The sequence below is a fragment of the Amblyomma maculatum genome, chromosome 3, assembly GCF_055883805.1.
Source record: "Amblyomma maculatum isolate TAMU_Amacu chromosome 3, ASM5588380v1, whole genome shotgun sequence".
NCBI lineage: Eukaryota > Metazoa > Arthropoda > Arachnida > Ixodida > Ixodidae > Amblyomma > Amblyomma maculatum.
Genome location: NC_139346.1, coordinates 203,100,595 through 203,128,108, shown reverse-complemented (window position 1 = coordinate 203,128,108; position 27,514 = coordinate 203,100,595). Strand labels below are relative to the sequence as shown.

Here is a 27,514-nt window from a genome sequence, read left to right as displayed (position 1 = left end):
TCTCTGGCTTGAACCGGCGAAAGCTGGCCACTAAACGGCGACCCCTTCGGTCACTACAGGTAGCTTACTCTCGGCGGAGCTCACCATGCAAGACGAGGGCATTTCCTTTGAGACCGGAACAGTTGGAGTGTTTGGGAGTGTGCGCACCAATAGTGGCGCATCGTTAATAACTTATAATCATTAAGGGTGACAATTATTCTGGCGTCCGCGACAGGACCTTTGGTGCACTAAAGCTCAGAGAACGTAGAACGAGTTGGAAAGTTTTACGAATAGGTAGTAAGCAGTGTACCAGCAGAGCGATATCGAGAGAGACCGCGGTGAAGCGGTTGTGTAGAGTACACGAAGTACCGCTATGTGTTAGTATTCTGGGCAGTTCAGAATCATGGTGAATCTTGAGACTTTTGAGATGGGCCTATGGAAAGGTCTAAAAGAATTAGAAGTGCGGAAATGGGTGGGCCAAATAGAAAAGAAGGTTAGAGAAAAGGCTGAGAAGGAAAGAGAGGGTCAGGGTGCATTGGCGCGTTCTAACACAGACGCGGCACGTCCTATATATTGAGGTCGCAACGCTTCGGCAAGCTAGCCAGTGTTACAGTGAATTATCAAGGACTACTGCTCGCCTCCCGGGATTAACCCGCTGCTCGGCGAGCCCACTGGTCTGCGAGGGAGCGACGCTCGTCTACAGGACGGCCACAACGTGACTCTCTAGGTGTCGTTTTGCCACAGTGGCCCAGTAAACAATTTGGTGCTTATTTCTTCTGACTCTCGTGTATTGTTCGTTGATATGAAGCCTCTGTGTTATATTAGAGCCTCTTAAGTTGCATGATTTGCATTGTCTTTCTGTGAACATCTTGTCTGTGTATTCTTCATCATTATCATCTGTCGGATTATACCTACTGCAGGGCTAAGGCCTCTCCCATTTTCTTCCAATTAACCCTATCCTGCGCTAGCTGCATCCACTTGACCCCTGCGAATTTCTTAATCTCATCCACCCACCTAATTTTCTGGCACCCCCGCTACGCTTACCTTCCCTCAGAATCCAATTAGTTACTCTTATAGAACATCGGTTATCCTCTCTTCGAACTGCATGTCCTGTCCATGCCCATTTCTTGTTCTTAATTTCGACTAGAATGTCAGTAACTTCAGTTATTTCCCTGACCCACTCTGAACGCTTCCTATCTCTTGACGTTACACCTCTATTTTTCGTTCAATAGCCCTCTGCGTTGTCCTCAACTTATGTAGAACCTTTTTCGTTGACCTCCATGTTTCAGCCCCATAGGTGAGTACCGGTAGGATGCAATTATTTATACACTTTCCTCTTGAGTGATACCGGTAAGCTGCTTGACATAATGCTTGAGTACATTCCAAATGCGCTTCATCCCCCAATCGTATTCTTCAAGTTATTTCCCTTTCGTGGTCCGGATATACGGTCACCACCTGTCCTAGATAGACATAGTCGTCCCCTTCCAACGCTTCGCTATCTAATTTAAACTGCTGTTCCATTTCCAGGCTGTTCAGCATTACCTTAGTCTTCTGTATATTAATCTTAAGGCATACCTTTCTGCATCTCCTGTCAAGATCATTTATCATTAGTTGCAGTCGGTCCCCTGAGTTACTTAACAAGGCAATGTCATCAGCGAATCGCAGATTACTGAGATACTCTCCATCGATTATGACTCCTAACTGCTTCCACTCCATGCGTTTGAATACACTCTCTAGGCAAGCTGTAAATAGCACTGGGGAGATCGTGTCTCCTTGCCTAACACCTTTCTTAATTGATCTGTGTATTCTTATTGATGTTAGTTTCTCTGTATCGTCTCTTGCTGTATGTATAAAATTTGTTGTGTTTAACTCTGACTCCGACCCTTTCTCTGTCTTGAACCAGTGAAAGCAGGGCCCCAAACGGCCACCCCCTTCGGTCCCTACAGGTAGCTAACTTCCGTCTGAGCGTGCCACGCAAGTCGAGGGCATCTCCTTTGAGACCGGAACAGCTGCCCCCACATACTCTAAGGGTGTCTGAGAGTGTGCGCACCAATAGTGGCGCATCATTAATAACTTATAATTATTGACGCGTGAAAGCCTGCCAGCACCATGCTCGTGATTTTTCGCTCACAACGCAAACACTGGCGGACAGCCACCGACGCTGAATTTTCGGTCAACGGGGCCTTTAACGATATCGCGTTAAAGGAGGCTAACATTCACACAGGTCTCAATAAAACCCTTGTCTCCGTTTTCATGTCCCTTGTTACTAAGATTTCAAAAATTGTTACACGCCCTGACATCGCATTTGCAAGGCGAAAGCATTACTATCACGACTGAGCGATAAATCATGTCTGCGTGTGCGTGCGAGTGGAAACTCAACGACACATAACGATGGCATTTCAATACGCGTCATGTAGCAGTAGATGTCGCCCCTGGTGGTAGAGCATCCGCTTTGCTTTTGAGGGGTACCGGGTTCGATCCCTGAGGCCGTGGGGTACCCACCAGTCTTCCAATGGGTACAAAGTATCCCCGGCCTGGTGCTCGGCTCTTCTGGGGCAAAAATGGTCCAGAAAAAGGGTTATCGACCTAATATCCGACCAGATGTTACCCCTTGAGGACGTCAATGAGGCGCTGGTTCTCAGAATTTTTGTATGAAAATCGAGGCGCAACCATTATTTTGGGCAGCATTCAAGGTGGCGTACTATTTCTAGTTTGAAAAAGCATACACCTGTTAGTCAAGGTAGATGCTAGCTTGAGGCAGAGATGAGAGCTGACGACATAACTACCACCAACTATGGATATTTTTAGCATTTCCTGAGATCCATATCAAACTTCTGACACGACAATTCGTCATGCAACCTTCCAGGAGGTGTCATACAATTTCTATTTGCTCACAGCATACGTATACGCCTCTTACCAGGCTGAGTAGAAGCTGGTCTCGGAGTGAAAGGAATCTGCCTGGCAGAATTATAATGATAAAGCGCAAGAAGCAAATTAAGCGTTTTTTTTTCTATATATATATATATATATATATATATATATATATATATATATATATATATATATATATATATATATATATATATATATATATATATATATATATTTTCTCTCTCTCTCTCTCGTATACACAATATGCTCAAAGAGTCAAAGAGTACTTTCAGATATGGTACCTTCAAAATTTAAAAAATATGTTTCGAATATTCAGCGAGAAACGTGATGAAACTATATGCAACATTTTTTGAGTACATCCGTGAATACAAATAACGTTTAAAATATATTGCGAATATAGAGCTGTATATGGCAAAACGTATTACTCTTTTGCAATGTGTAATGTCAAAATCTTCATTCCCTGACAATTTCATATTATTTCGACACATACATGATGCTTAAGCATTAATAAACGTGCTGCAGCGTATGCGCACAGGGCTGTACAGCAGATCTCTGAAGCCGCACCCTCGTTCTTTAGAAGGCTCCGATATCAGACGCGAGAAAATGTATCCAGGCAGTGCTGCTTTACCTTGAATATGCTGGTAAAAAATTGACTGTAATTGCTAATCCGGTGATAACAGATGCAATCATCCTCTAATGAATGGACTGAGGATGAAACCCGTGATGGCGAGAATTGATTAAGATCAAGACAGTAATGGAGCAAGAACCTATCCCTGTGGGGCCGCGGAGGGTATTTATTTATTTATTTATTTATTTATTTATTTATTTATTTGTTTATTTATTTATTTATTTATTTATTTATTTATTTATTTATTTATTTATTTATTTATTTATTTATTTATTTATTTATTTATTTATTTATTTATTTATTTATTTATTTATTTACTTCCAATACCTCAAAGACCCCAGACTATAGTAGTTGCAGATGTACGGCGAACAATAACAGTGAACTGTACCTGGTTAGCTAAAGAGCACAGGATCCTGAATAAGGCAAATTGGTCACGTGACAAACCTGAGAGTTCGAACATCAGGCGTTGTTGAGCGACGCAATCGAATTCTTTAGCGAAATCTAAGATACCATATCGGTTTGAGATGAAGAGTCTAGATTTAAGTGAAGGTCCGTTGTACGTTCGAAGAGCTGAGTTTTGCACGAAAAAGCTGCCCTGAAACTACTTTTATTCGGAAAGAAGAAAAGAGTTAAAATCGAGGTGGAATGCAATATGTGAATATATTACATGCTCCAAAAGCTTACACGAGGTACACATGCCAATAAAACGTTACGATAGTTTGAAGGGTCGCTACGATCTCCAGCTTTGAATATTCGCACAATTCTGCTTAATTTCCAGTCACCCGGAATTTGACTGGTAATAAAGAATTATCTGCAGCACGCAGCGCCAGTTAGGGATCAAATTATGACGTCATCTACGTAACTTTGGTACTGCATGTATATCAAGCACAGAAACCCGTGCTTTAAAAGGCTAGAGCTGAAACCACCGAAAGCAAAGTTGCGGAGCGTTATTTGACAGGATCCGACGAAGGACGGCAGGTTTTTTGTGAAGCTAGTAGAAATTTGAAATATCATCATCCCTGACGTGATAATCGAGTTTTTCCGTCCTTTTTCGATGCTTTGACGTTCTTTATTTGGCTATTGCGTCATCATTTTAAATGTTAGCGCAAAATAACTTCGCATTTTTCAATTAACCACCGGCTGCGTAGGCTTGAATCCATGAATTAGAATCGCGAAAAAACAGGTTGTCTGCCCTTTAACATCAACGATTTATCACCACGTCCTTGACTTCGTTATTTAGAAGCGGGTTCTCGTCTCCACTCCCAGAGTGCAACGAAAATTGTGGAACACAGAATTTATTTACATCCACTGTGCAAATACGGTACAGCTTATTATCGGTCAGGGGCGACACCCGTGTGCGTTTTTGTCTGCTTTCTTCCGTCTTCTGTAACCTCCCCCGAAAATTATTTTGATCGTCCCGCTCCTGCATACAAAACTCGCGCCCGTTCTTGGCAAGCCGCGGCTATTCTATGTACCGCGGCCGTTACTTTGCAAGCAGACTTGGGGATGACTGCGGGTGTCCCCTTTGAGAGCAGCACGCTTTTTCGTGACCGTCCGTCCGGCCCCAGCTTGCCGGCCCCGCCACCAGTTCGATGAGTTCAGCGACAACACATTCTCTGCACGCACACACAAACGCACTGCCCTTCTTCAGTACGCTTTGCAGACGACCTTGTAATTTCTTCATTTTGACTGAGCATAACGTGCTCCTATAAGCTATTACCAGCAGCAGCTTTAGTCCGCATATCAAGAATACTAAGCTTTTGCGATTAAAAACTAATTTCGAAAACTGAATTCGGCGTACTTTGTTTTATTTTTCTGTTTTAACTAAAGTCCAACCCCTGCCCATTCCATATATACTTTCCGAAACGCGGCTCAATCTGATCTGCGATCACTTTAGCAGCAAAATGCTGCAAAATCTCTTGTGTGGAATGACAGGTGACATTGGCAGGAAAATGGTTGTGGCTGACGTCGCTGAATAGATTGTTGACACATAGTTCACAACAGCCAACTGATGATTTCACTTTACCACATTTGGGTCTGACTCAAAACCTAAATTCACCAAAATGCATGCCCTAAATCCAAATGTGAAACAGCACTGTATTTTCAGGAACAGTTAAGAAAAATAGAGCATTTTTATGCACCAACGCTGGAAGTAGGCACATTACATCAGGTAGTTGCCAAAAACAGACACTCATGCAATACGCAAAATGGAGAGTATTGTCATCACCTAATAATTGCTTATACACAACAATTTTGAGATACAGGTGTAAAAGTATACGCATCTATCTAGAATCCGCTATGTAGTTTATAACATGCATCCTCCACAAGATCTAGTCCAGCTGCAGGGTGAGTAATCACTGTTGGTCGAGCGCAATCAAGTACAGCTGTGTGAAGCCTTATGCACGTAGAAATTGCTGAATTAACACATATATTGCAAGACTCGAACTCATTTTTATCAAGCGGAGGCGTCAAAATGCACAGAAAGATTTTTGTTGATGAAGCTGAAGGGTGCAGTGCAGAAACTCCCAGCTCAAGCTTTTTTCCTTTTTTTTTTTTTTTTGGTAGCCGCGCATGACGATCAAGGGTGGTCTGCTGCACGCATAATTTCTTGACACTGTCTTGGCATTAGGCAACCCGCAGTCGTCAGTTTCCTTCGGCGCTTACAGGCTATACGGCGCGGTCTACCACGCGGATACCTGCTGGTTCAGAAACGTGACCAAGAGAGCACGCTCGTGCTATTAGGAGGACCCCCATCGAAGATCGGAGACGAAGTAATGTCTGTATATCGACGGAAGAGAGAGAGGGGAGGATGGGGAGGAAGGATGCCTATATTGTCTCCGAATGGAGTGGTGTGCCATACACGCCTGCTGCAAAATGACCTTGCCATACTGAGCTTTCGGCTGCTAGTGTTTTATGCAGACATTTCCGTCGGAATGTTGCCGCATGCGCAAGCCAATAACATAAGACACGAGACATACAGACTCATTCCGACGTTACAGAGCAAACTGTGTAATGTTGCCACGAACTTAGATATTTACCTCTGTGTGTGTGTGCGTGTGCGTGTTTGTGTGCGTGCGTGCGTGTGTGTGTGTGTGTGCGTGCGTGCCTGTGTGTGTGTGGGGGGGGGGGGTGTTCGTGTACGCGTTCTGTTTGGGATGGAATTAAAAGGTTTTCTGGGGATATAGTATTCTGCAACTTTGAAAACGTCTGCCGTCTCAACCGAAGGCATGTTTGCGGTGATCCCGTGCACCAAGCTTGCACGTTGTTGATCCTTTTTGTTGTGTAATAAGTTTTGCAGGGATGCTTACCTGGTGGCGCCATCTAGCATCATTATGAAAATATGAAGAACTTGTCTAAGCGCTTTGGAACCGCAATACTTTCCTCGAGCGATGAAAGATGGCGCCACAACAGCATTTTGCCGAAAATTCAACGTTGGTAAACATTCTAGTGCATTTTAACGTTGGTATCTCTCACTCTTCAATCTCATCGTATATTGTTCTGGTTTTTGATCTTGCGCGGCCAAACTAGATAAGCCCCATCGTAAAACTACTACGGAACAAAAGGATCAACGGCGCGCAAGCTGTGGCATCAGTGGTGAAAAAGAAAAAAGAAAAGGCGGTGGTTAGATGTTGTCAGGAGACTCAAAGCACCTGATTTTCTGCAGCGGCTGCAAGTCGTCGTAAGTATATACGAACTCAGCAATGAGGCCCATCGCAAATGAGCTCCAAGTCGCAGAATCAGGCTCGTTATGCATGCATGAGTTCTTGAGATACCATTTCTCATGTCCTGATCCGAGCACTTACTGCAAAGCAACTGAAGAAGCCTGAGAAGCCTCGAAGGCTCTTTTTTTTTTTAGTTTATTTCAGATGAAAAAATTATGACCAAGACCAAACGTTAACTACCATAACGACAGGTGGCTCTGCACGAGCGCTGAGGAAGTGCCTAGACTCTAGGCACTATACCTAGACCGATGCACATAAAATTTCCGTCATCTGTAACGTTGTCGTCAGCAATGAGGGTGACGTCACGTTGCCGCACTTTCTTGCAGGACTCCGCATTAATGGTGCCGCGTACGTAGGATTGCTTGCCACCGGGGTAAATGCCTGGATAAGGACTGTAACGAAATAACACCTTGTGTCTTTCAGCAATACTCGGCTCCAGCCCACACCATCTGCGTCACCCAGGATTGGCTGGCTGAAAACTTTCACGACCACGTCAGTCCTAACTTAATTGTGGCTTCCTAGTTCTCCAGATTTAAATCCGCTCGACTACTATGTCTGGGACACAGTTGCGAGAGAGGAAAGCATTGCTAACTCAAAGGCCGACATCTCTAACGATCATATCTTATCCGATCATGCAGCCGTTTCCGAAGCCGAATTGAATCGGGTATTGCTGCAAATGGCGGATTCATTTATTAAATAAACAGTACGGGAAGCAGCTGCCAAATTTTGGTGAAAATATGTCTATTTTTGCTGGAGATATTCTTCCCTCTCTGAAGTCAGTATTGATCAAATAATCAAATACCTCGCGCTCCCAGCCGGTATATAGCAAAGTTCAGTAGCGTTTGCCAAGTCGGCAGTGAGCCAGTGTGTACCTTTGAAATTGATACCACAGCGTCTTCGTTGAAAAAGGCAATTTGCCAAAATGTTTGCAAGCAATAATTAAAAATACAGCCTTGAAAGGACTGGAAACAAAGAAGCAGGGAGTTATCGAGATACATATTCAGTCTCGCGAGTGTTCCTTTATATTTAATTTGTTTACGAATTCACATGTATATCATTTTACATTAGTTAATTAATAAATAAATAATGAATTCAAGTGATACCCGTGCTAATTCAAAAAGCCATCAACGAGCTGGCCGGCATAAGCTTCCACTGTTTCCATAATCATCTTCATTTTGCAGTCTCGGCACATGAACAATGCATGATGTTCTCACAAAAGGTTGAGCGATATACCTGAGCTCGAAACTAGAAAGCGAACTCTTCCTCACTGCTAAACTGCGTTTTGCAACTTATTTAGCAATTGGCAGACAGTGCAATTGCACTGTCTACCAATTGCTACTACACTTAAGTGTAGTAGTTTTCGGTTCCTCCATGTCTTGCTTATTGCTTCTGTTTTTTATATTTTTTTTTTGTCAGTCGTGAAGCATATAATCATCAACTTGACTAACTGCTAGCTTTTCTGAGAACTCTTCAAGTTTATATCTTTTTCATTCACTCTCCTGTTCGTCACAAGAAAACCCTGCTCGTTGTCCGAACTACACTCTCCAGACAAAGAGCAGATAGCGGCATATATGTGTCATATCCTGCACACTTTCCTACCGCAATCGCTCAGTAAAAGACTGTAAAAGTGCGTCATCTTCAGATTTGTTCGCTGGAAAACTACATTGCAATTCGAGTTCAATTCGATTTTGGAGAAATCTTTTCCGGAGCGCAAGAATCTTGAAAATCGAGTTTCGCAGAGAAAGAAAAGGCCTGGATGTATTCTTTATGGAAGGGGACACTTAGAAAATATGCTAAATGTAGCTTTCCTATAGGTTGCGTTCCAATACCCCCTAGTAGACGTCTACTTAGACGGCTACGCGCATAGAGTTTCTTACACTCTTAAGAGTAAGAAGCTCTATGAGACAGGTAGACGCGTTCCAATGCGCGAACTTGTAGACGTCTACGTAGACGTCTACGAAGTAGTCTTGCTAGACGTCTGAGAATTGGAACGCACCCATAGACGCATGGAGGATGCATAGACGTCTGAACACGACTGAACCCAGCTCATCCAAAACCATCCGTGGTGTCACGTTTTCTCCCCCCCCCCCCCTTTTCTACTGACCAAATTTTGAACCCCTCTATCATGCCCCAAACGCCAAATCTGACCCATCCGCCCCTCCACAAGCTTCCAAATCTTTAATGCACTGAAATATGGCCATTTAACGGTCTGATGTATCTCACTTTTTTTTTTTCGCAGTTAAGTGCAGCCGAAAATAAATTTTTGTTTGATCTGTTTAGTTTAGAGTACATAAGCTTTTTGGGTTGTTGCATACCGTCCCACTAGCATATCCCCCCTCTTCATCTACCCCTCACAAGAGCCACTGCACATTCACTCCCTCCCTCCTGCACAAAACTTCTGTGGGCACTCTTTATCCAATATGTTGCCAAAACGCTAGAATATATCGCCTAGGTCCCACCCCGTAAGTAACTCCTAACATTTTGTCTCTCTCTTCTTTTTTATCCAATATATTTCTAGCACATGCAATTAATTACACGAACTGACTCCTTCCTAAGAAGCGTAAAGCAAGGCGACCGTGTGCTGTGCGACGTCAGTGCACGTTAAAATTTGGCCGGAAAAAAAAAAACATGAACCAAAACCAAACCAACCTTTTGATGTAGTGCAGATTCACATTTTGGCAGTACAAAAGTGCTAAAGTCCTCTTACAGTGTTGTAGAAAAAACTTCGTAAAAAGGTTTCTTGGTGGCAAGCATATGGTCCCTGGAAAAATTAAGCAAATTGCAGCTTGCACCTATCTTCACCCAATTCACTTTTCAAATTGCCCGGCGTCAGAGAGGCTGGCGCCATCACACGTCAAATGCAATACACGCATTGCCGTGCAGGTTTCTGATTTTCGCTGGTAGATGGCAATAACGCATGTTATCTTGCGCAGGCATTTTCTATATAACACTTTACTGAGGACCTCCTGTAATTCGAACGATGCCCATCCCATATCTCTCTGTCCTGTATATCCTAAACTGCCTCATTGGTCGTTATTTGATTTGTAAATTCATCATATTGCCATAGCGTAACAGTAACATTATTCTATGACGATCCTAACAAGACTATCCTGTCATTTATCCATTCATCGATCCTAGGTTCGCTTCTTAATTCGTTGAAAGAGATCACGTGGTTCTGGAACGCCCATTTAGCCCAGAGAAGCCTACTTGCATGTCGTTTTCGCGTTTTCCTTTTGTTTCATCGGTGTGTAAGCAGTTATGCCAGTTATGCATCATTTGTTTTCTTCAGGCGTCGTATTCCGGCTTGTTGTACTAACTTTTGGTTGATATTTTGCGTTTTGGCGCTGTTTCGTAATTCTGATGCGTAACAGGCATGACGGGGTGTTCTGCACCGAACTGCACCAACCGTACGGAAAACGGGAAATCGTTTTTCTCGATACCATGTGGAAGATGGTTGGTTGGTTTGTGGGGTTTAACGTCCCAAAGCAACTCAGGCTATGAGAGACGCCGTAGTGGAGGACTCCGGAAATTTCGACCACCTGGGGTTCTTTAACGTGCACTGACATCGCACAGCACACGGACGCCTTGCTTTTCGCCTCCACCGAAAAGCTGCCGCCGAGGCCGGGATTCGATCCCGCGTCCTTGGGAACAGTAGTCGAGCGTCGTAACCACTGCGCCACCCCGGCGGGGTACCATGTGGAAGATCACCCGCAGTAGTCCGCCGCCGGCTTCAATGGCTGCTCCGCATGGGGCGCGAAAAGGCGATTTCAAGATGTGCAAGAATATGCGAGGTAACCTTTGCTTGTGTGCGTCATAGCCTGCTGTAAGTAGTTGTGAGAAAACGCAGGTTAGGCTTTAAGAAAACCTGGAAAACTTGTGGAAAACTTGAGCAGGGTCGGACCGGACGCTGCAGCTGATGGCACAGCCAGGAAACACGTGGTATTAATCGGTGGATCGTTATGGTACCTTCGTGCCAGCGCTTTGTGCCTTTCCCGTTTCCCCCTGGCATGCCTCCATGGCCTCCGAGATCACCCCCACGCGCACGGGTGGATCTCGGAGGCCATGATACCTCTTTCCTCGTGTTTTGGTGTACCGCTAGATGGCGGTAGGTCCCTTGCGGTGCTTGGGATAATCGCAAATCGGGAAGCAACACAAGATAGAATACAAAGCAGCTTAGAACCAATCTAAACTGGAGAAAGGCAGAAAAACATATTCCTAAAAACACATCTACATGAATAGATGGAATTCCGATCAAGCTGATTAATGAACTTGATCCAAGAAGTAAGGAAACGTTAAAAGCTTCGGAAACAGTCATAACGAACAAGCAAATTCCGGACAGCTGGCGGCAGAGTAAAATGAATTTGATTTATATATGGAAAGAAGATAGGATGCCCATAAAATCCTACAGGCCGATTACCATAACATCTTTTATATACACCTTGGCCATGCAGGTGGTGAAATTAAAGACGCAAACATAGGTAGAAAGTAACAAGATACTCGGAGAACTTCAGAACGGCTTTAGAAATGGTAGGCGCATAGATGATAGCCTGTTCGTGCTTACCCAATGCATCGAAATATCTAGAGTGGAAAATAGACCTTTGTATTTGGCCTTCGTGGACATAAGCGGAGCGTACGACAACGTAAACAGGGAACTCCTGTGGAACATATTAAAAGAAGAAGGTATCAGTCATGAGATAACAGAGTTCCTACAAGAAATATATCGGGATAACAAAGTAGAAATTACATGGCAAGGGATGAGAAGTATGGAAGCTGTCAAGGTATGCAAAGGATTAAGACAAGGTTGTCCTCTATCACACCGCAGAAACTTACTGTTCGCTGCAGCGCTGATGACAGAAGTGCTTTGCTACTATTTTGCCCAAATATTTGTGCTATATGAGGAGCTGGGGAAAATTAAATAGCGGAAGAAGCTTTCCTTTAGCCTAAACTTCTTTTGACTATGAAGGAGGGCACATAATGATCGAGGATTTATAGTGCTTCACACTAAGGCACCACTTCCATGCATTGTTTTGAGCTCCGCTTTTATGCTTGTGAATCTGGGGATTATGGAGAGAAAATTCACAAATGTTAGTGAATGAAAATAACTGTCGAGTATAGTTTTCACTACGATGAGCTGAAGTCGACAATGGCTTGCATCACAGGACACAAGTACAATTACCACAAAGCGCCGATGTAACTCTGTCTGCCGAGCAATGCCGTAAGTGGCCGTCGCCGGCGCCACTTGTGGAGCTCAAATTAGGCTGACTGAGGATGGTTGCTAAGCACACATATCTTATTGTGCTTATTTTTTTGTGAGATGGATTTCCTACTAAAGCAGTGACGAAAGACACCTTTATTACAGCGTTGACCCATTCTAAAGTGCCACCAGGCGAAAGTGACTAGGCCTTGCGACAAGTAGGGCAAGTAGAGAGAAGCGCAGTTCATCGCCAGGCACACCCACGGGAGGCGCCGTTGTTGAAGCTCCGCACTTGTTCAGGCGTGCTGCTGTTGCACGAGTAAAGCAGTCAGTCCTTCTGATAGCATTTGTGCCTTCTATGCTGCCCGCCAGCTCTGGTCACGGCTACAGCGACCGACAACAGTGCCATCCGCCAGCCATTGCCATGCCTTAGTGACTGAAAATGGTCATCAAGTATCGTTTTGGCTAAAGTGAGCTGGAATCGACAAATGCTTATATCACAGGATGCACGTAAAATCCTTACGTAAGCCACACTACTTCACTAACTGGCTTGCCACAATGCCGTCAGTGTCATCTGTGCATTAGCACGCTGCCACGCTAGTATGTGTGGGCGCGATCAGGTGACGAAAGGAGCCCCAAATCTTAGCCTCTTATTCAGAAAGCTTTGCAATGACATCACATATACATGATTTTGTTTCTTTCTTTTTTTTATTGAATCTAAGTCACAGTGATGCGAGAGCAAGGATTTCCGCAAACTTTAAAATAGAATTAAAATATTTTCTACACCTCTTTTGAGATTAATACTTGACTGTGGTGGTCTTATCACACAAAGGAAGTGCATGACAAGCTTAGAAAAACTGTGTAATTTGGTGTCTCTACCCCTTTAAGGGCCGCAATGCCAGCAAACATTTTTTCTGCAGGTTAAGAATATAGTGTTTAAAGCCGCCCCGCTGCAGTGGCTCAGTGTTTAAGGCGCTCAACTACTCAAATGCAGTACTTGGATTCAAGCCCTACTGTGGTGGAAACGTTCCAGTGCTGGCAGAACGTAGAATGTGCCCATATGCTATGCTATGTAGTGCACGTTAAAAGATTCCCAGGTGGTCGAAATTATTCAAAGCCTAGGGGCACTTCTGTTTCTTCTCTTTGGCTCCCTTCTCTACCTCTTCTCCAATGGGACGATTGAGGTGTCTTCATAAAATGGCATTACTGCACTCTCCATTTTCTATAACCACAATTATTATTAGTATCTTTATTGTGTCGGCCAAGGCGGCCATGAAGAAGGGAGCCGAGAGTCAAGAGTCCATGTTGAAAGAGCCCGTTTATTCTATGAGCGCTATCAATATATACACTCTGTTCACATGAACGGGCAATCCAATATCCAAGGAGAGTCAAAAACATAAGTACAAGCACAATCCACAGAATAGAAACCAAAATAGGACAAAACCTAAACTGGAATAGATAAGGCAGAACACACGATATAACAGCCTACAAGGCCCAATAAAATGCCCACTTTATGTGACCATGCTAGCAAAATGCGATATTATCTTGGATGTCACAGATACATGCAAAATACCGCACTATAGCATCGTATCTGTGCATGCATATGTGTCTACCCTCGAAGAATAACTGCCATAACGAAGGCAGCCGTAGAGGTCCTGACTTTGTAAAAGTAAGACTTTTTATCATTTTGTATTATCTGCCTTCTGTTTATATTTACATTGATATGTGATGCTCCATGAGCAAAGCAGCTTGCTTTTGAGGAAGCGTGTTCGGCCCCAGTGCATGCTCCTGAAGCATGAGGAGGAAAGTAGGCCCAAATGCGGCAAATGTCATAGCAGACAACGTGGTTGTGTTCACCAAAAGGATGCATATGTCAGTGTGCAGATATTTGCTGAAACATTTTTGCCGTGAAAGCGGTAATGGCATTATAAATATAACGATTATTTACAGCTTAATTATTTTTTTATTGACAGCTTTCATCCGTAACTTTACAGACAAATGTTTCTAGCAACAGTTTGAAATCTAGTCATAGTAATAGCAGCAGCATGCACCTGCATTTTTCTCCGTTTCCTTGGTGTGGCTCCAAAGACTGCCAGCCAAATCACAAGGTTTATTATATTCTTTGTACATATTTTCGAAATTAAATATATAGTGGGTATAATCTGCTAAATAATGACAAGGTGTAGTGTGCCCGGCTGTCAGAATTGTGTGAAAAATGAGAGGGCATTTTATTCCATTCCGTACCATGAGTCGGTGGTGCGATGTTTCTGATGGCTTCTGCGTATTAGGTACAACAAAATCGCATTCGGAAAACAGATATGCAAGTTGCTCCTTTTTCGTGGTTGTACAGTTGCAGTGTATTGTGTTTGACTGGTCCGTGCAACAGGAGTGCGTATGAATCCTTGCTTTTCTTTTTTTTTTTATCCATTACCCTGAAAGTTATGCCCATAATGCTCATACTTTATTTCTTCTTTTCTGTTCTGCAGGACCACTTCACAGATGATCAGTTTGAAAGATGTGTGGTTAATGGCAAAAAAAAACTGAGGTGCAATGCTGTACCCAGCATATTTACAAGTAAAGATCGTCCAAAGGAAAGTGCTGACAAAAGTGAAAGTGTGATATCAAATCATGGAGAAGCAGAGGTGCATGTGCTGCCTGATGACGGTGCGCCTTCCAGTGACAATGTGGACAGGGATAACAGTGAACCATCAGACAATCCAGGAAAGCAAACAAGCTGTGCGGCTCCAGCTCACAGTGCGGCTTCAACTCGCAATGTTGCTCCAATGAACTCTGCACCGAGTGAGAGTGCACCACCACAAAGCACATCACATGCACCATCACAAGCTTTTCCTATGACTGCAGTGGAACAACCAGCAACTGTTGTCCTCCAGAACATCGGCGCCCCCACACCTACCTGTATGTGTAATCACCATTCAGCATTCCTCTTAATTTCTGCCCTGTATCACAGTGTACATCCAAAACAAATAGCACTGAAACTTGGAGCTTTGCTAAAAATAGAAAAAGGCATAGTTTACCAGGGAAACATGTCTTGATGACAACAATGGTTGCTGGGCTTTTTTTTTTCTTGTGTGCATTGCTTCCTTTATTTTTATTTTTTTGTCTCTGTCTGTAGCACAAGTCTTCACGCACAAAGATGTACAGGCCCCATCTATATGAATGGGAACAACCTGTTCGTGTAGAAAGATGGAAGTTTTTTATTATTTTGCTACTAAAGGGAAAAATTGCTTCTGGAGCCAAGAGCAAAGTTAGTTGGAAAACTAGGAAAAAAAGTGCTTATCCCACGTACATGGTTATTAGGTAATCATTTACTAAATGCTCAAACGTGTATGAACACTGCTAGTTCTCAGCATCAATTTGTGCTGTGCACATTCCTTGACTTGAGTCTTAAGCAGACATAAGTAGTGAAAATGAAGGGCTCGTTAAGCTACACAAACGAAAGACGCCAACAGTCAGTGAGGCTAACGAAAGCATAGGAGATTTCTTTTTGTTTTTGCTGTTGGCATGACTTGGCAGTGTGACATATTGTGCATCAGAGACAATTAAATGCAAAGTAGAAGAAGAAACAACAACAAAAATGCGCTGATGGTGGGATCCGAACGCATGACCTCCAAATATTGTGTCCAGTGCTCTTACCAACCGAGCTACAGCAATGGCTGTTCAGTGTTTACTCTTTTTTAGATATATTAATGTCGCAGCCTAAGCTTGAGAGTGTTCATCAGTGCCAGTCTCATCCATAGCGGTGGGCACAGAACGTCCTCTATTACCGCCATGAAGCTTAGAACATTGTAGAGAGCTCCAAGAGCAGGAGCTGTGTGTGAACCCTCTTATGCTGCCTCTGGTTTCAAGACTGCAAGAACCAAGCAGTGTACGCAGAACATCCACCGCTATGAATGAGTCTGATGCTGGTGAACACCAAAGCTTAATTAGGTTGCGACATTGCTACCCAAAAAAATAAATATTTGAACAGCCATTGCTGTTCAACTGTACACACACAACCGGATGCACTATTCGGAGGTCGTGGGTTTGGACTGAACCAGTGGCATGTCGCCCGGGTTTGGTGTTGTAAGCGAAAAATCACAAGCATGGCGCTGGCAGGCGGTATCTGAAAGCTGGCATGGCCGTGCACTGACTGGACGTGGGACTGCCTGACGTTACACTCAGCAGGAGCTGCCAACTCTGGCCTCTCCTTTCATATGGGAGGCTGATGTCAGAATCAGCCTGCCAGGACTCTTGCATTAACATTACCCCTAGGCCATGTACGCATATGTTCATGCGGCTGTGGTCTGGTAGCCTATACACTGTCGTGTCATACTCTTAAAGACAGAGCTTAAGTGCCCACCATAATTTTTTTCTTCTACCTTTTATTTTATTATCTCTCGCCTAGAATATAATACACTACTAATTAATGTCAACCGCAAAAAAAAAAAAAAATAGAAGAAGGGAACAGTCTTCTATACTTTCCTTGGCCTTGTTGACTGTTGGCTTCTTTTGTTTGAATTCAGTCCAACAGTCTTCATTTTGAACATTGCTAGACCTGCCAGAACAGGGAAAGTTGATTACTTGAGAACAGTACAGGTCTGTATCATGTTCTGTATGCAAAAAGCATCACATAGTCATGAACTGGGGTTCATCCAAACTTTCAGGTGGTGTCCAATGAGCCCTTTTGCAGGGACCTTGTGTCTGGCTTTTGCCAGCTAATACTCATCTGTCGGAGTAATTTTATTTGAATCAAGGTCCAGACTGATGGCCATTCACCAGCAGCAGATGTTGTAGGATTGTGTTATACATTGACAAGCAGAATTCAGCTTTAATTTGTTTCAAATTACTTTTTCTGCCATAAGGCGTGTCACACTTGATGTCAGGAAGCACGGAAATTCAGTAGTATAAGATCACAAAAGCGTTTGCAAACATCTCTTTCCTGGCTTTGATAAGCTCCATGACTTCAAGTGCACGAGAATTCAAACTTGGACAGTGTAGCTAATTCTTAACATACACACAAGCAGCCACAATAGCAGACATGAAATGCAACCAGCCACAGCTACTTGGCTTTGATCTATAGGGTGGTGGTTGTACAATCTGGAAGTTTGGTCAGAAATCGGGAATGTTTCGGGCAAGTCTGGAGAGTATGGCAACTATGCTAGCTTACCAGTAAGGGGAGCATTGCAGGCTGCATTGCTACGAAACGGCCTCCTAGTTTGGGCCTAAAGGAAGCACTAGGAAAGCAAAGAGTGTGTATAGACTGTATCTTTATGCCCATGAAAAAGGAACGTTATTGGTCAGATCCATAATAACGGAGTGCTGATAAATAAATTTGCCAGTTTGCCGTCCTTACTTCTGAAAACTACAATTTGTTCATGCATGCAGTATTTCCATTTCTTTCTTTTTCTTTCTTTTTTTTTTTCACAGTTAATATATGGTGGTCTTACTGTGATGTGTAGTTTACGTAGTTGACAAAGCCATTTTGTATATTTCTGCTACTTCTAATACACAATTTGTTTCTAACATACCATAAGACTTGAAGGGGCACTGAGGACAGCTGCATCCAATTATTGTTCTAAATTAATTCTCTGGCTCTGTAATTATGGCTGAATAGGATGTATTTATTGGTGAGAAAATTCTATTTTAAAACGTTCTGTTCAAACATGCAGTATTCTTGCAGAGGACTGGTTGCTGCGCTTTTTCAAGTAATTGGTTGTGCAGCCTCGAGAATGTGCACCCAGCAATGTCGGTGTCAACACATGCTTTCAACTATTTCAGAATTGACCGGGCATGGCTGCTCCCATATTTTTTCACAGCTTATGAAAGGTCCATTTTTATTATTTCTTTGTGATAAGAACAAGGTACCCATCGATAGAGGCCTGCAGCTCTGTGATAATTGTCAGTTGCTGATGGCACATATCGCCTGCTCTTGAAGAGCATGCAGTAACTTAAATGAAAGTGTACAGGTGAACGATAGCGTTTTTGTCTTATGGGGGTCATTGGAGGGGTAGCAGAGGTTGATTCGCAGGAATTGATGGCATGGTGTTAGAGATGGGCACATAGCATGATATGTGCCCATACCAAGACCTGAACTTTTGGCATCTCCCTATTCTCGCTGCTCACTATAGTCCCATACAGCTACGGCTCAGTCATTTCCATCACTACAGAGGATAATATTTGATCTTGCCTAAATTGGCAACAGCTAGTCAGAGAATACTACGACCCTATCTACACATGAATTCCAAGTGTTTTCTTGAAGCAAAACATTCAGGTGTAGGGAAACAGCGTAATTTGGCTGCAGTTACATTGTGGTTAACAATAGAACTTCCCCCGATTTGTTTAGGGTTATTATCAGAAAGCAACGAGCAAAGCTGGTGGCATGATTCATTTTTGCACATTCCCACGAACAGCAATACTCAAATATGTTGCACTCATGCATTCTATATTTATGCGGTTGCTCACATTAAAGTATTAATGCTCCTGTTGCCTCTAAAATTTTACAGCATTTTTTTTTTCTTTCAGATGCAGTCAGCTATGTAATTCCTAACCATGGGGTGTATGCGCTGGCATCACATGTGGCCGGTAAGTAAACTGTTTCAGGTATAAGCAGCATTGGCATGTTATCAAGATTTAAAATAAACAGTAATTGGCAGTTTGTTATTTCTTGGCTCTTAAAATGTGCCTACAGCATTCCATGCTAACTTATCTGCCAACCAGCGTCCTGAAAAGAATTTTGGTGTTGCGTTGCACGTACACTTTCTTTTTGCTTTTGTTTGTCTTTATTGAGGCCACTGACTTAAATGTAAATTCTATCTCTGCATGCTCAGGCTTTATTTGAAGGTTTCCTACGATTTTTTGTTGGCACACTTTTTGATCTTTCAGTGCCAGCCTCATATGTGTTGCCTGCTCAGCAGCCTCATCAGCCACCCTCTGGTCCATCACAGTCAACTGAAGGCAGGTTCTTTTATTCATTTCTGTGCTTGGAGACTTTCATGTTTTTGGTTTTAATGTACGTCAAGATTTGGGGGTCTGGGTGGCAAGGATTATATGCTATTCTTTAGACGTAAAGGCAATTATAAATCATATCTTTTGGAACCTGTTGCAGTTTGTTTTTGTAGCTGTTTGGCTACAGGTTTGTAATGAAGTGGATAAAGCATGGTGCTAATTTGTTTGCAGTACTGTAAGATGTAGAGTATACATTGTGTTAAGATTATTAACAACTTGTATCGTCATCTTTGACAGTTATTCACTAAAAATGGCCCTACAAGAAAAATGACATTAGGAGAGATGCAGATAGTTGGTCAAAAGTTATTGCTTGGCAGAGGTTTGCTTTGTTTTGCTTGTGATATTTCCATATTTCCACTGTCGTGTCACCTATAGAATTGCAATGACCATGCTGTGCCTTTGGGTCTTAGTAGTTATGCAATATGAAAACATTCTTCCTTCAGCATAGCTGCTTTGGGAAGGCAAAATATGGGAAGGCAAAATAGCTTCAACTAAGCTTGGGTGGTGTCGGCTACATTATATATTTTCTGGGAGCTTGCTTTTAAATGCGGGTGGCATATTTCATGCAGAAGCAAACCTTGCATTGTGTGGTAGGGCAAAATCTAGTTAACATATGCGATGCAAGTTAAACTGCCATCGTTAAAATGTTCAAACGTTTCTAAAATTTGATTTGGGTCATTGCTGATCTTTATATTATGCCGCAGTTCACCTATTTAAAATTACAGTGCATTTAAAAACATAGCTTGCAGGTCAAAATTGGGTTTGACTTTATAAATCTTCTGATAGGAAAGGAGGGACTATTATTTACCTAGAAATAAGAAACTTTATGTTGTAAATCCTAATGCAGAACTAGACATGTTGCCATACTGGCAGTTGCTTAGCAAAACCTGTGTAAAGGCAAAGAACTTGTGTTTTTCTTTATGCATAATGTATGAATGAGGGTAGAAAGCTTAAAAACAAGTATAGTGCTTTTGGCCCCCACTAAGCTCATGAAGTCGTAATTTACAAGGTTGGATCAAAGAGCCAGCAGCTCCACTGCGGTGGCTCAGTGGTTAAGCCACTTGACTGCTGAACAGAAGACCCGTGTTTGATCCTGGCCATGGTGGTGGCGTTTTGATGGGAGTTGAAATGCAAGGTGCCCATGTGTGTACGATTCGATGTCAGGGCACATTAACGAACCCCTAAGTCACTTTTAAACGTCGTTTTGACGGGAGTTGAAATGCAAGGTGCCCATGTGTGTACGATTCGATGTCAGGGCACATTAATGAACGCCTAAGTCACTTTTAAACGTTAAACCCCACAAACCGTCAACTTGCCTATTCAAAGTATACTGCCTTTGTGTTCATTTTTTTCACTCGCTATAAGCACCGTTGAAGTCAAGAGAGCTTGCCTGGAATATTGATAGAATATGTCACATGCAGATGTTTTTGTTGTTATTATGTTGTTCCTACTAAAAACAAGCTATGAGCATTGCAACATATGTGCAACCAGATTCATGTAATAATGAATCTTTAGGTATCTAAATTATCGGGAAACTGAAGTTCTGCCTTCAAAGGTATGATGCGATAGCGTAGGCTACGAGTCCACATATAATGCCCTGCTTTAACCAAGCCATATGAACGTGCCTGTGTGGCCTAAGGGTAACATAAATGCGATGACCCCGACAGGCTGATCAGGATATCACCCTCCCGTATGAAAGGAGAGGCCAGATATAGCAGCTCCTGCCAACTCTCATCAGGCAACCCTAGTCCACTGTGTGCGTGGCCATGTCAGCTGCCAGCTACTGCCTGCCAGCGCCATGCTCATGACTTTTCGCTCACGATCCTAGCACCGGCATCATATTTTCGGCGAATGGGCCTTTAATACTGTTGTGTTAATTAAACAAGGATTGTTCAGAGGCTGTAGCAGATAACTGTTTACTGCTTGCACAACATTTTTTATCCAGATTTCATGATGTGTCATAGTGAGTGTGTGTTGTTCTTGCAGCATTGCTTTCATCACTTAAAAAACCTGCCAAAACCAAGCGAGAGAAGGAACTGGAACGGAGGCTAGATTTGGAACGCAAAAAACGGCGGCGGGCTGAGATGGAGCGAGACCAGCTTCGGTGTTCCTTGAAGCGGCTACTAGCTGATGACCAAGTGAGAGCTCTGGAAAAAGGAACAATGAGGGGTAGTTCGTGGTCCAGGGAAACCATACAGAAGGCCCTACAGCTGAAGGTTATGTGTGGTGGCCGGGTATATGATTATGTCAAGCAATATGTGGTGCCTCTTCCATCTCAACGGACTTTGCAAAAACTTGTGGAAGACATTCAGGCAGCTGAATGCGACCTTGTAGAAGAAATGCAGGCAGTTGAGTGTGAACCTGTGGAAGGGATGCAGCCAGATGAGTGTGAACCTGTAGATGGAATGCAGACAACTGGAAGCGACTGAGAAATCTTTCCATTGCTATGTGTTGCTGAGCAGAGAATATCTAAAGGACCTGTGCCATCTTGTGTCTTCACCACCTCAGCCTTGGAAGCAAACATTGGAGCAAGCTTGAAATCACCCCTCTCTAACCAAACCTCCTGCGTGGCACATCAACTGGTGTCACAGCGACCAGCACAAAGTGCTTCCTTTTCTTTTTCTACACTTTCCCCTCCTACCACACCATCGTTCTTTACATCTTAAAGTTTACGGGGGCACTGAAACTCAAAGATCTCTGTCAGTGAACTTTATTGTTGTAGTCCTGGACATAAAATGGACTAAGTTGTAATAAACTGGAATTATTTTTTTTCAAAAAGCAATATCATTCTTGGGCGTTATGTTTCATTCAGTGACTAATATTAAAGTGATCTTTGTTTGAAGTTTCATGTACTTCTGATGTTAAGGGGAGATGAAAGTTGCCTTCAAGGGTGCGACACAGTAGACTTAATGGAGGGATTTGGAATAGTGGAAATGAGCTTAGGAGCTCCCCATTTTACGGAGCATAAGGTGGCCTTTCCAGTATATACTCACAAGAGCTTTAGATTAGCAGATGTCTGGATTATGTAAGCCACTCACAATGCCATTCATCTGACAAATAATGCGCCAGGTTGTAAATAGAGCAAAGAAAGCAATATATAGTGATGCTCGATACTTGGCGACTTTTTTTAAAATGTCCCCCACATTCTAAGCTCATTTCTCCATGGAAACCAAATGACGCCTACTTGCTAAGACTAGCAATTGTCTGAATCCAGAAGCAGCCTTGATTGATTGAATGTCCTTTATTGAATGGGAAGGCTCATGGCCATGGATGGGGATAAAGGGGAGTAGACATAATCTTCATTGTTTATTTAGGTTGTCACTCGAATCACATTGCTCTAACCAGGCCACTAAGCGAGCCATACTTGGCAAATATCATCTGTGTGTTTGCATCAGTTTCTAGAAGGGAACGGTAGTTCAGGCGGTAGGGTTCGATCTCGGGGTGTCCAGTAGAAAAAGCAGGGCATTCCCAAAGTAAATGAGATATGCCGCCGCAGGTTAGAGTCGTACAGTGGGGGCACGTAATCATTTTCTCTTTATACTGACGCCAGCGGGCCATAATATGTGGCGTGTAAGCCGCATGGGCGATGAGCTTATTCAAAAAGACTTCTTGACTTCGGGATTTGAGTTTGATCGCCTCCTTTTTGCTTATGACAAGCTGAGCTCGTTACGAGTGTTTGGCGACGACCTAAGCGGCTTTTGACGAACCCAACTTGTCAAATGATGCTTTCTTATTCAAAACATAGATGGCAGCACATGTTCTGTCTTTTGCGCATTTACTGAATTATAGTTTGCGCATGAGATGGTGCAAGGTGTGTACTGTGTTTCTTACTTTCCCGCACTTTCAAATAAACATGACATCATCCATGCGGCATTCCAGTGCGAGAGAAGATTATCCGTCAGATGGTGAAGCGGAAGTGATGAGGATGTAGACTTTTTGTTTTATTCTTCAAGCGAAAAAGATAGTAATGATGTTTATACCGACAGTGAGTCCTAAGCGGTAGAGTGAAGCAAGGAGATTGTTAGCTAGCTCCCGTGATTGGTGTCAGACATCGACAACATCCCTAAGCTAGTTTGATGTGAACTATGAACAAACGGAAAAGTTTGCACGACTATTCAAGGCATATATTTTTTCTACACTTTCTCTGACATTTATTTACTTCTTTTTTTATCACACCTAATGGAACCTCGTATGGTGTATTGTAGGCAACGAGGAATGTAAATAAAATGTTATCAGCTGCTGTATATTTTTTGCAATTATTTTCCTATTTTAAACATGTTTTCGAAGCATTTCGCGTCATAAATCGTAACAGAATTTTTGTGTATTAGAGCCTTAAAGGGGTTATTTATGCAATATTTCATTCACATGGTGAAAGGAAACTGAACATGATCAAGTGCTGGAAAACAGAGGTCGAAGAGACTGCGCTAGTGAAGGCAAATGCTGCGCCATTTCGCCATGTATGCTAGCTGACTCCGCAACTCGGCACCAGCACCGACTGTATTGAGCCCTAGGTGGTTTTGTAAGCCCACAAGTTGGGCTAGTTGCAGCATATTTTCTATTGTGATTTCCACCAACCATAAACTTGAACTTGAATCCTATATGCCGTGGCGGTCAGCATTAAGTACTTCAGCAAGGGACGAAGGGACAAATGATGAACAAACCCTTTAGGCTGTTGATGCAGCATAGCTCATAGTCATAAGGCATATCCGCCCGCAGTAAAAAATATAAGCAACATTTTCTACATGCCTCAAGCTGATCAAGCTTTAATTCTCAGATGTTCTGGAATAAAGTGTATTTAATTCAATAGCATTGTACGCTGCCTAACATTTTAGTATGAGTTGTGTACATGTTGTAGCAGCTGTTTAACTAGTTTGGACTTAACGTTTGCTGGTAAAGAAGATTTCAGAGAAAACATTGAAGAAGCTTAAGACAAAGCAACCCCACTATTGGGGACTGGAAATACCTGGAAATGAAATTTTTTGTGTTACAGAAACAAAAAAAACATGATGTAATGAAAATGTGCTCACCACCTAAACATTTGTCATAAAATTATTATTGCCTGGGCATGCTGCTCTTCAAGGAAATTATTTTTTGTCCAATAGCTGTATATGCGGTTGTTAACTCTCAGGGAGCTGCCTTCGAATATTTTTGGAAAGTTGGCTTAAAATCATGCTTTTAAAGACGTCTTCCTATGCAGTGTTCTTGGAAGCTTCTTCATGCTTTTATAGGCATATTATCAAAACATATTGCGGCCAGACCGAAGGTATTTCAATCTATAAAATCTGTTCATTCTCTCTAACAGTTCAGAAAATATGTGCATTCTCTCTAGCAGTATTAGACAGCCGGCTATCTGTGACGCAGCGGCGCCAGCCCTCGCCGTGGCAGTGTACGAGTTCTTCGTTCCCAAGCCTCAGCAGCCGTGCTGTAAACGCCAATGGCATTCGAACTTACGGTGCACGGTGCCATATGAAACCACGCAGACAGCAATGCCGTGCTCGCACGACTGGCACGCTCTCTCTTTCCTCTTCTCTCTAGCAGCAGCGGTGCGTGCCTCGCGGGTTGTCTGCCGCAGCTCCGCTTCCACTCGGAGAATAAAGCATCTAACCGCGACATGCCTCTCCCTGTCTCGCGGATCTTAGAACAGTCTGCCCCTCAGTGTGAGTATGTTCCTCTCGCCCTTTATTTTAAGATATATGTTCATAACGGAGCAGGTTTTGGAACATATTTGTTGCTTTATTTGCCCGCCATTTTGCTACATTTCACTGCAGGAGTAAAGACACAGGATCACTAAGATGGACCTGTGCATGCCAATTTTCTGTTGGGCTGCTTCGGTTGACACTGCATGCAAGGCTGTGCTGGCTGAACGGTAAGCTATTTATTTTTTTATACAGTGCGGCGTATTTAACTGGAAATTAATCATCTTGTCAGTTATTGGCACCTCATATGATTGACAGAATGTGCTTATCTGCTGTTGCACGCCGGGAGTCGGAAAAGCTTTTGCTTCTACTCTATCACCCCAAACAGAAAATATACACTCTCCATGAATTCCATTTTCAGCAAACTGACTTGGACACACAAACTTTTGTAGCAGTGGGAAATTTTGCGGGTCACAAACAGTTGGCCCATGTTGTAGTGCAAAAAACAACTGTGCATAATATGGTTTCCTTTTGTTGTTTTTACTTGCAGAATTTTCTGCAATAGGGAAGATGGTGATATGCTGCAAGTTGCTCAAGCATACATCTGCAACAGCTGCTGTCCTTATAACCAAGTGTAAGAGGCACATGTTAGAGATGCTGGCTTTGCAGACACCTGAAGCTGCCATTAATGCGGCATCTTCCTGCAACCTGGGATCTGCCGACACCTTGTCGATGGACCCAACCTCAAGTGAAGTCCTAGAATCTGCCTAGAACCTTTTCGCTATGTACCACATGCGCACCTAATAAATATTCATGCAACGAGCCATTATGGGTTTTTTTGTGTGCATGTATACTTTCAGCATGTTGTATATATATATTGTTAGGTGCTAGTAAAATACCTGCAGAAAAGTGAACTCAACCCCGTGTTTGGTGCATGATGGCCTTAGTTGCCTCTGTGCCGTAACATCCATCACAGCACAAGATAGCCATTAATAAAAACAAGCATTCAATAATAGTGGGATTGCCTGGATGCCAATGATGCAAAGCCAGTTGACAAGCTTGAGTGGGCTATGTTGGGCAGCCAATGAGCCTAGCTAAATAGCAGTTCTTAAAAGCCAGTGAGTAAGCTTGGTTGCAAGTATTGGATAGCCAGTGAGTGGCTGGATGTCCGTTGTATGCTTGGGTGTAAGATATTGGGTAGCCATTGAGTTTAGGCTGCATGCCAATAAATAAGCTATTCTGCCATTGTAGGAAAGCCAGTCTAGTAGATTAGATCAAATCTTGGCATGGGTACCACCCTAATGAAACATCATTATTAGCCCAATATTGGTGCTGGTGTTCTCCAATATTGGGCTGATGGTGGCCCATTGACGACATGCTAGGGAAAATGACCAGCAAGCAGTGAGGAGTCGCCTCAATGAGTGTAAGGGCAAACTAATGCCCTAGCTGCATGGCCAGCTTAACCATATGGTTAGGCTTAACTAAGGTCAGTCATGGGCAGTATCAAAGATACATGTATACTGGGAGCACAAAAATGCTGGGAGTCTGTCTAGATAGCGATAGCAGTTCCAGAAGAATATGGTTATAACGCTCACTATAATATGATCGGTGGTGGTGTCATCGATGGCACGAGTCACTGGCATAAGATACTTCAAAACAAGCACTGCACAGTGGCTAGCCTCCAATAGCATGCAACACGCATAATCCTGCTTGGAGGGTAGGCAAACAGCTGCTGGGTTCCTGAAGGGCGATGTCCGGTGCAGATAGAGCTGATGTCACAAACTAGCAGGGACGAGCGTTTACAGCGATATCCGCGGTAATTCCACTGCCAGACCACCAGGGGCTCGCGGCCTGGTCGGTGGACTGGACGGGAAGGGTTACGTGGCAGAGCCGCCATGTGGGTATATTAGAGTTGGGGGCCGCAAGACCGAAGGCGAGAGCGCAGATGTCTGTCGGGGTGGCACTGTGATGACTGAACTGCGGGTTTTGGTGGGGTGGACGTCTCGAGCAGGACGACTTTCTCTTCAAAGGATTGGAGCGACGCCTGCATGGCCGCGAACAGTTCATTCAGTTGGCCAACCGTAGCAGCTAGTTCCTGCTGACCCTGCATGGCCTTCATGATGGAGGGTCAATAAGCGCCACTGGGTGGACCGGAAGGGCGAGTGAAGCAGGTGGGGTTTGAAAATTGAAAAAATTTATTTCCAGTAATATACAGGAAATGGGCCTCGGGCGATAGGGTCCCCAGTCTTGCTCGGCGTCGCACAAGGCGCAGCGGAGCTGGCAGGGATGCCCTATCGGGGCGTTCGTTTGGCCGCATATGAGGCAGAGTGGGATTTCGGACCCAGAGCATACATCACGGCGATGGCCTTCCCGGCGGCAGAATGTGCATGATGAGAAAATGATGATCATCGCCGCCGTGTTTGAAGATCCCATGCGTCGAGCGTAGAGGACCTTGTAG

General features: G+C 43.4%; 1 protein-coding gene and 1 long non-coding RNA gene across 3 annotated transcripts in view; one reads left to right on the top strand and one right to left on the bottom strand.

Annotated features, from left to right (window-relative positions):
• Positions 1 to 7,348: 7,348 nt before the first annotated feature.
• LOC146197460 (uncharacterized) overlaps positions 7,349 to 27,514 on the bottom strand; it is a 36,630-nt gene continuing 16,464 nt past the window's right edge. The window contains exons 2-4 of the long non-coding RNA XR_014706205.1: positions 15,451 to 15,603; positions 9,871 to 9,982; positions 7,349 to 7,613 (exon numbers count right to left, since the gene is read on the bottom strand). This is a non-coding gene — a long non-coding RNA (uncharacterized LOC146197460). The remainder of the gene's footprint in view (positions 7,614 to 9,870; positions 9,983 to 15,450; positions 15,604 to 27,514) is intronic.
• On the top strand, positions 10,205 to 26,077 carry LOC146197461 (uncharacterized). 2 transcript variants are annotated; one of them, XM_084599289.1, is made up of 7 exons: positions 10,801 to 11,012; positions 14,902 to 15,331; positions 18,938 to 18,997; positions 19,298 to 19,369; positions 21,407 to 25,077; positions 25,189 to 25,286; positions 25,607 to 26,077. In XM_084599289.1, the coding sequence occupies exons 1-5, from the start codon at positions 10,968 to 10,970 to the stop codon at positions 21,847 to 21,849; spliced, it is 1,050 nt and encodes a 349-aa protein (XP_084455415.1). In that variant the 5' UTR covers positions 10,801 to 10,967; the 3' UTR covers positions 21,850 to 25,077; positions 25,189 to 25,286; positions 25,607 to 26,077. The 2 variants fall into 2 exon arrangements, with proteins under 2 accessions (XP_084455414.1, XP_084455415.1); XM_084599288.1 differs by lacking the exons at positions 25,189 to 25,286; positions 25,607 to 26,077 and adding an exon at positions 10,205 to 10,673 and having other exon boundaries at positions 10,927 to 11,012; positions 21,407 to 22,830.

What these genes read in the sequence shown, in the direction of transcription:
- LOC146197461 (XM_084599288.1), top strand. Translation starts at nt 10,595, where the DNA reads ATGACGGGGTGTTCTGCACCGAACTGCACCAACCGTACGGAAAACGGG. An exon ending in CTCGATACCATGTGGAAGAT is followed by an intron (nt 10,674 to 10,926) that starts GGTTGGTTGGTT and finishes CATGTGGAAGAT; the next exon opens with CACCCGCAGTAGTCCGCCGC. An exon ending in GATGTGCAAGAATATGCGAG is followed by an intron (nt 11,013 to 14,901) that starts GTAACCTTTGCT and finishes TCTGTTCTGCAG; the next exon opens with GACCACTTCACAGATGATCA.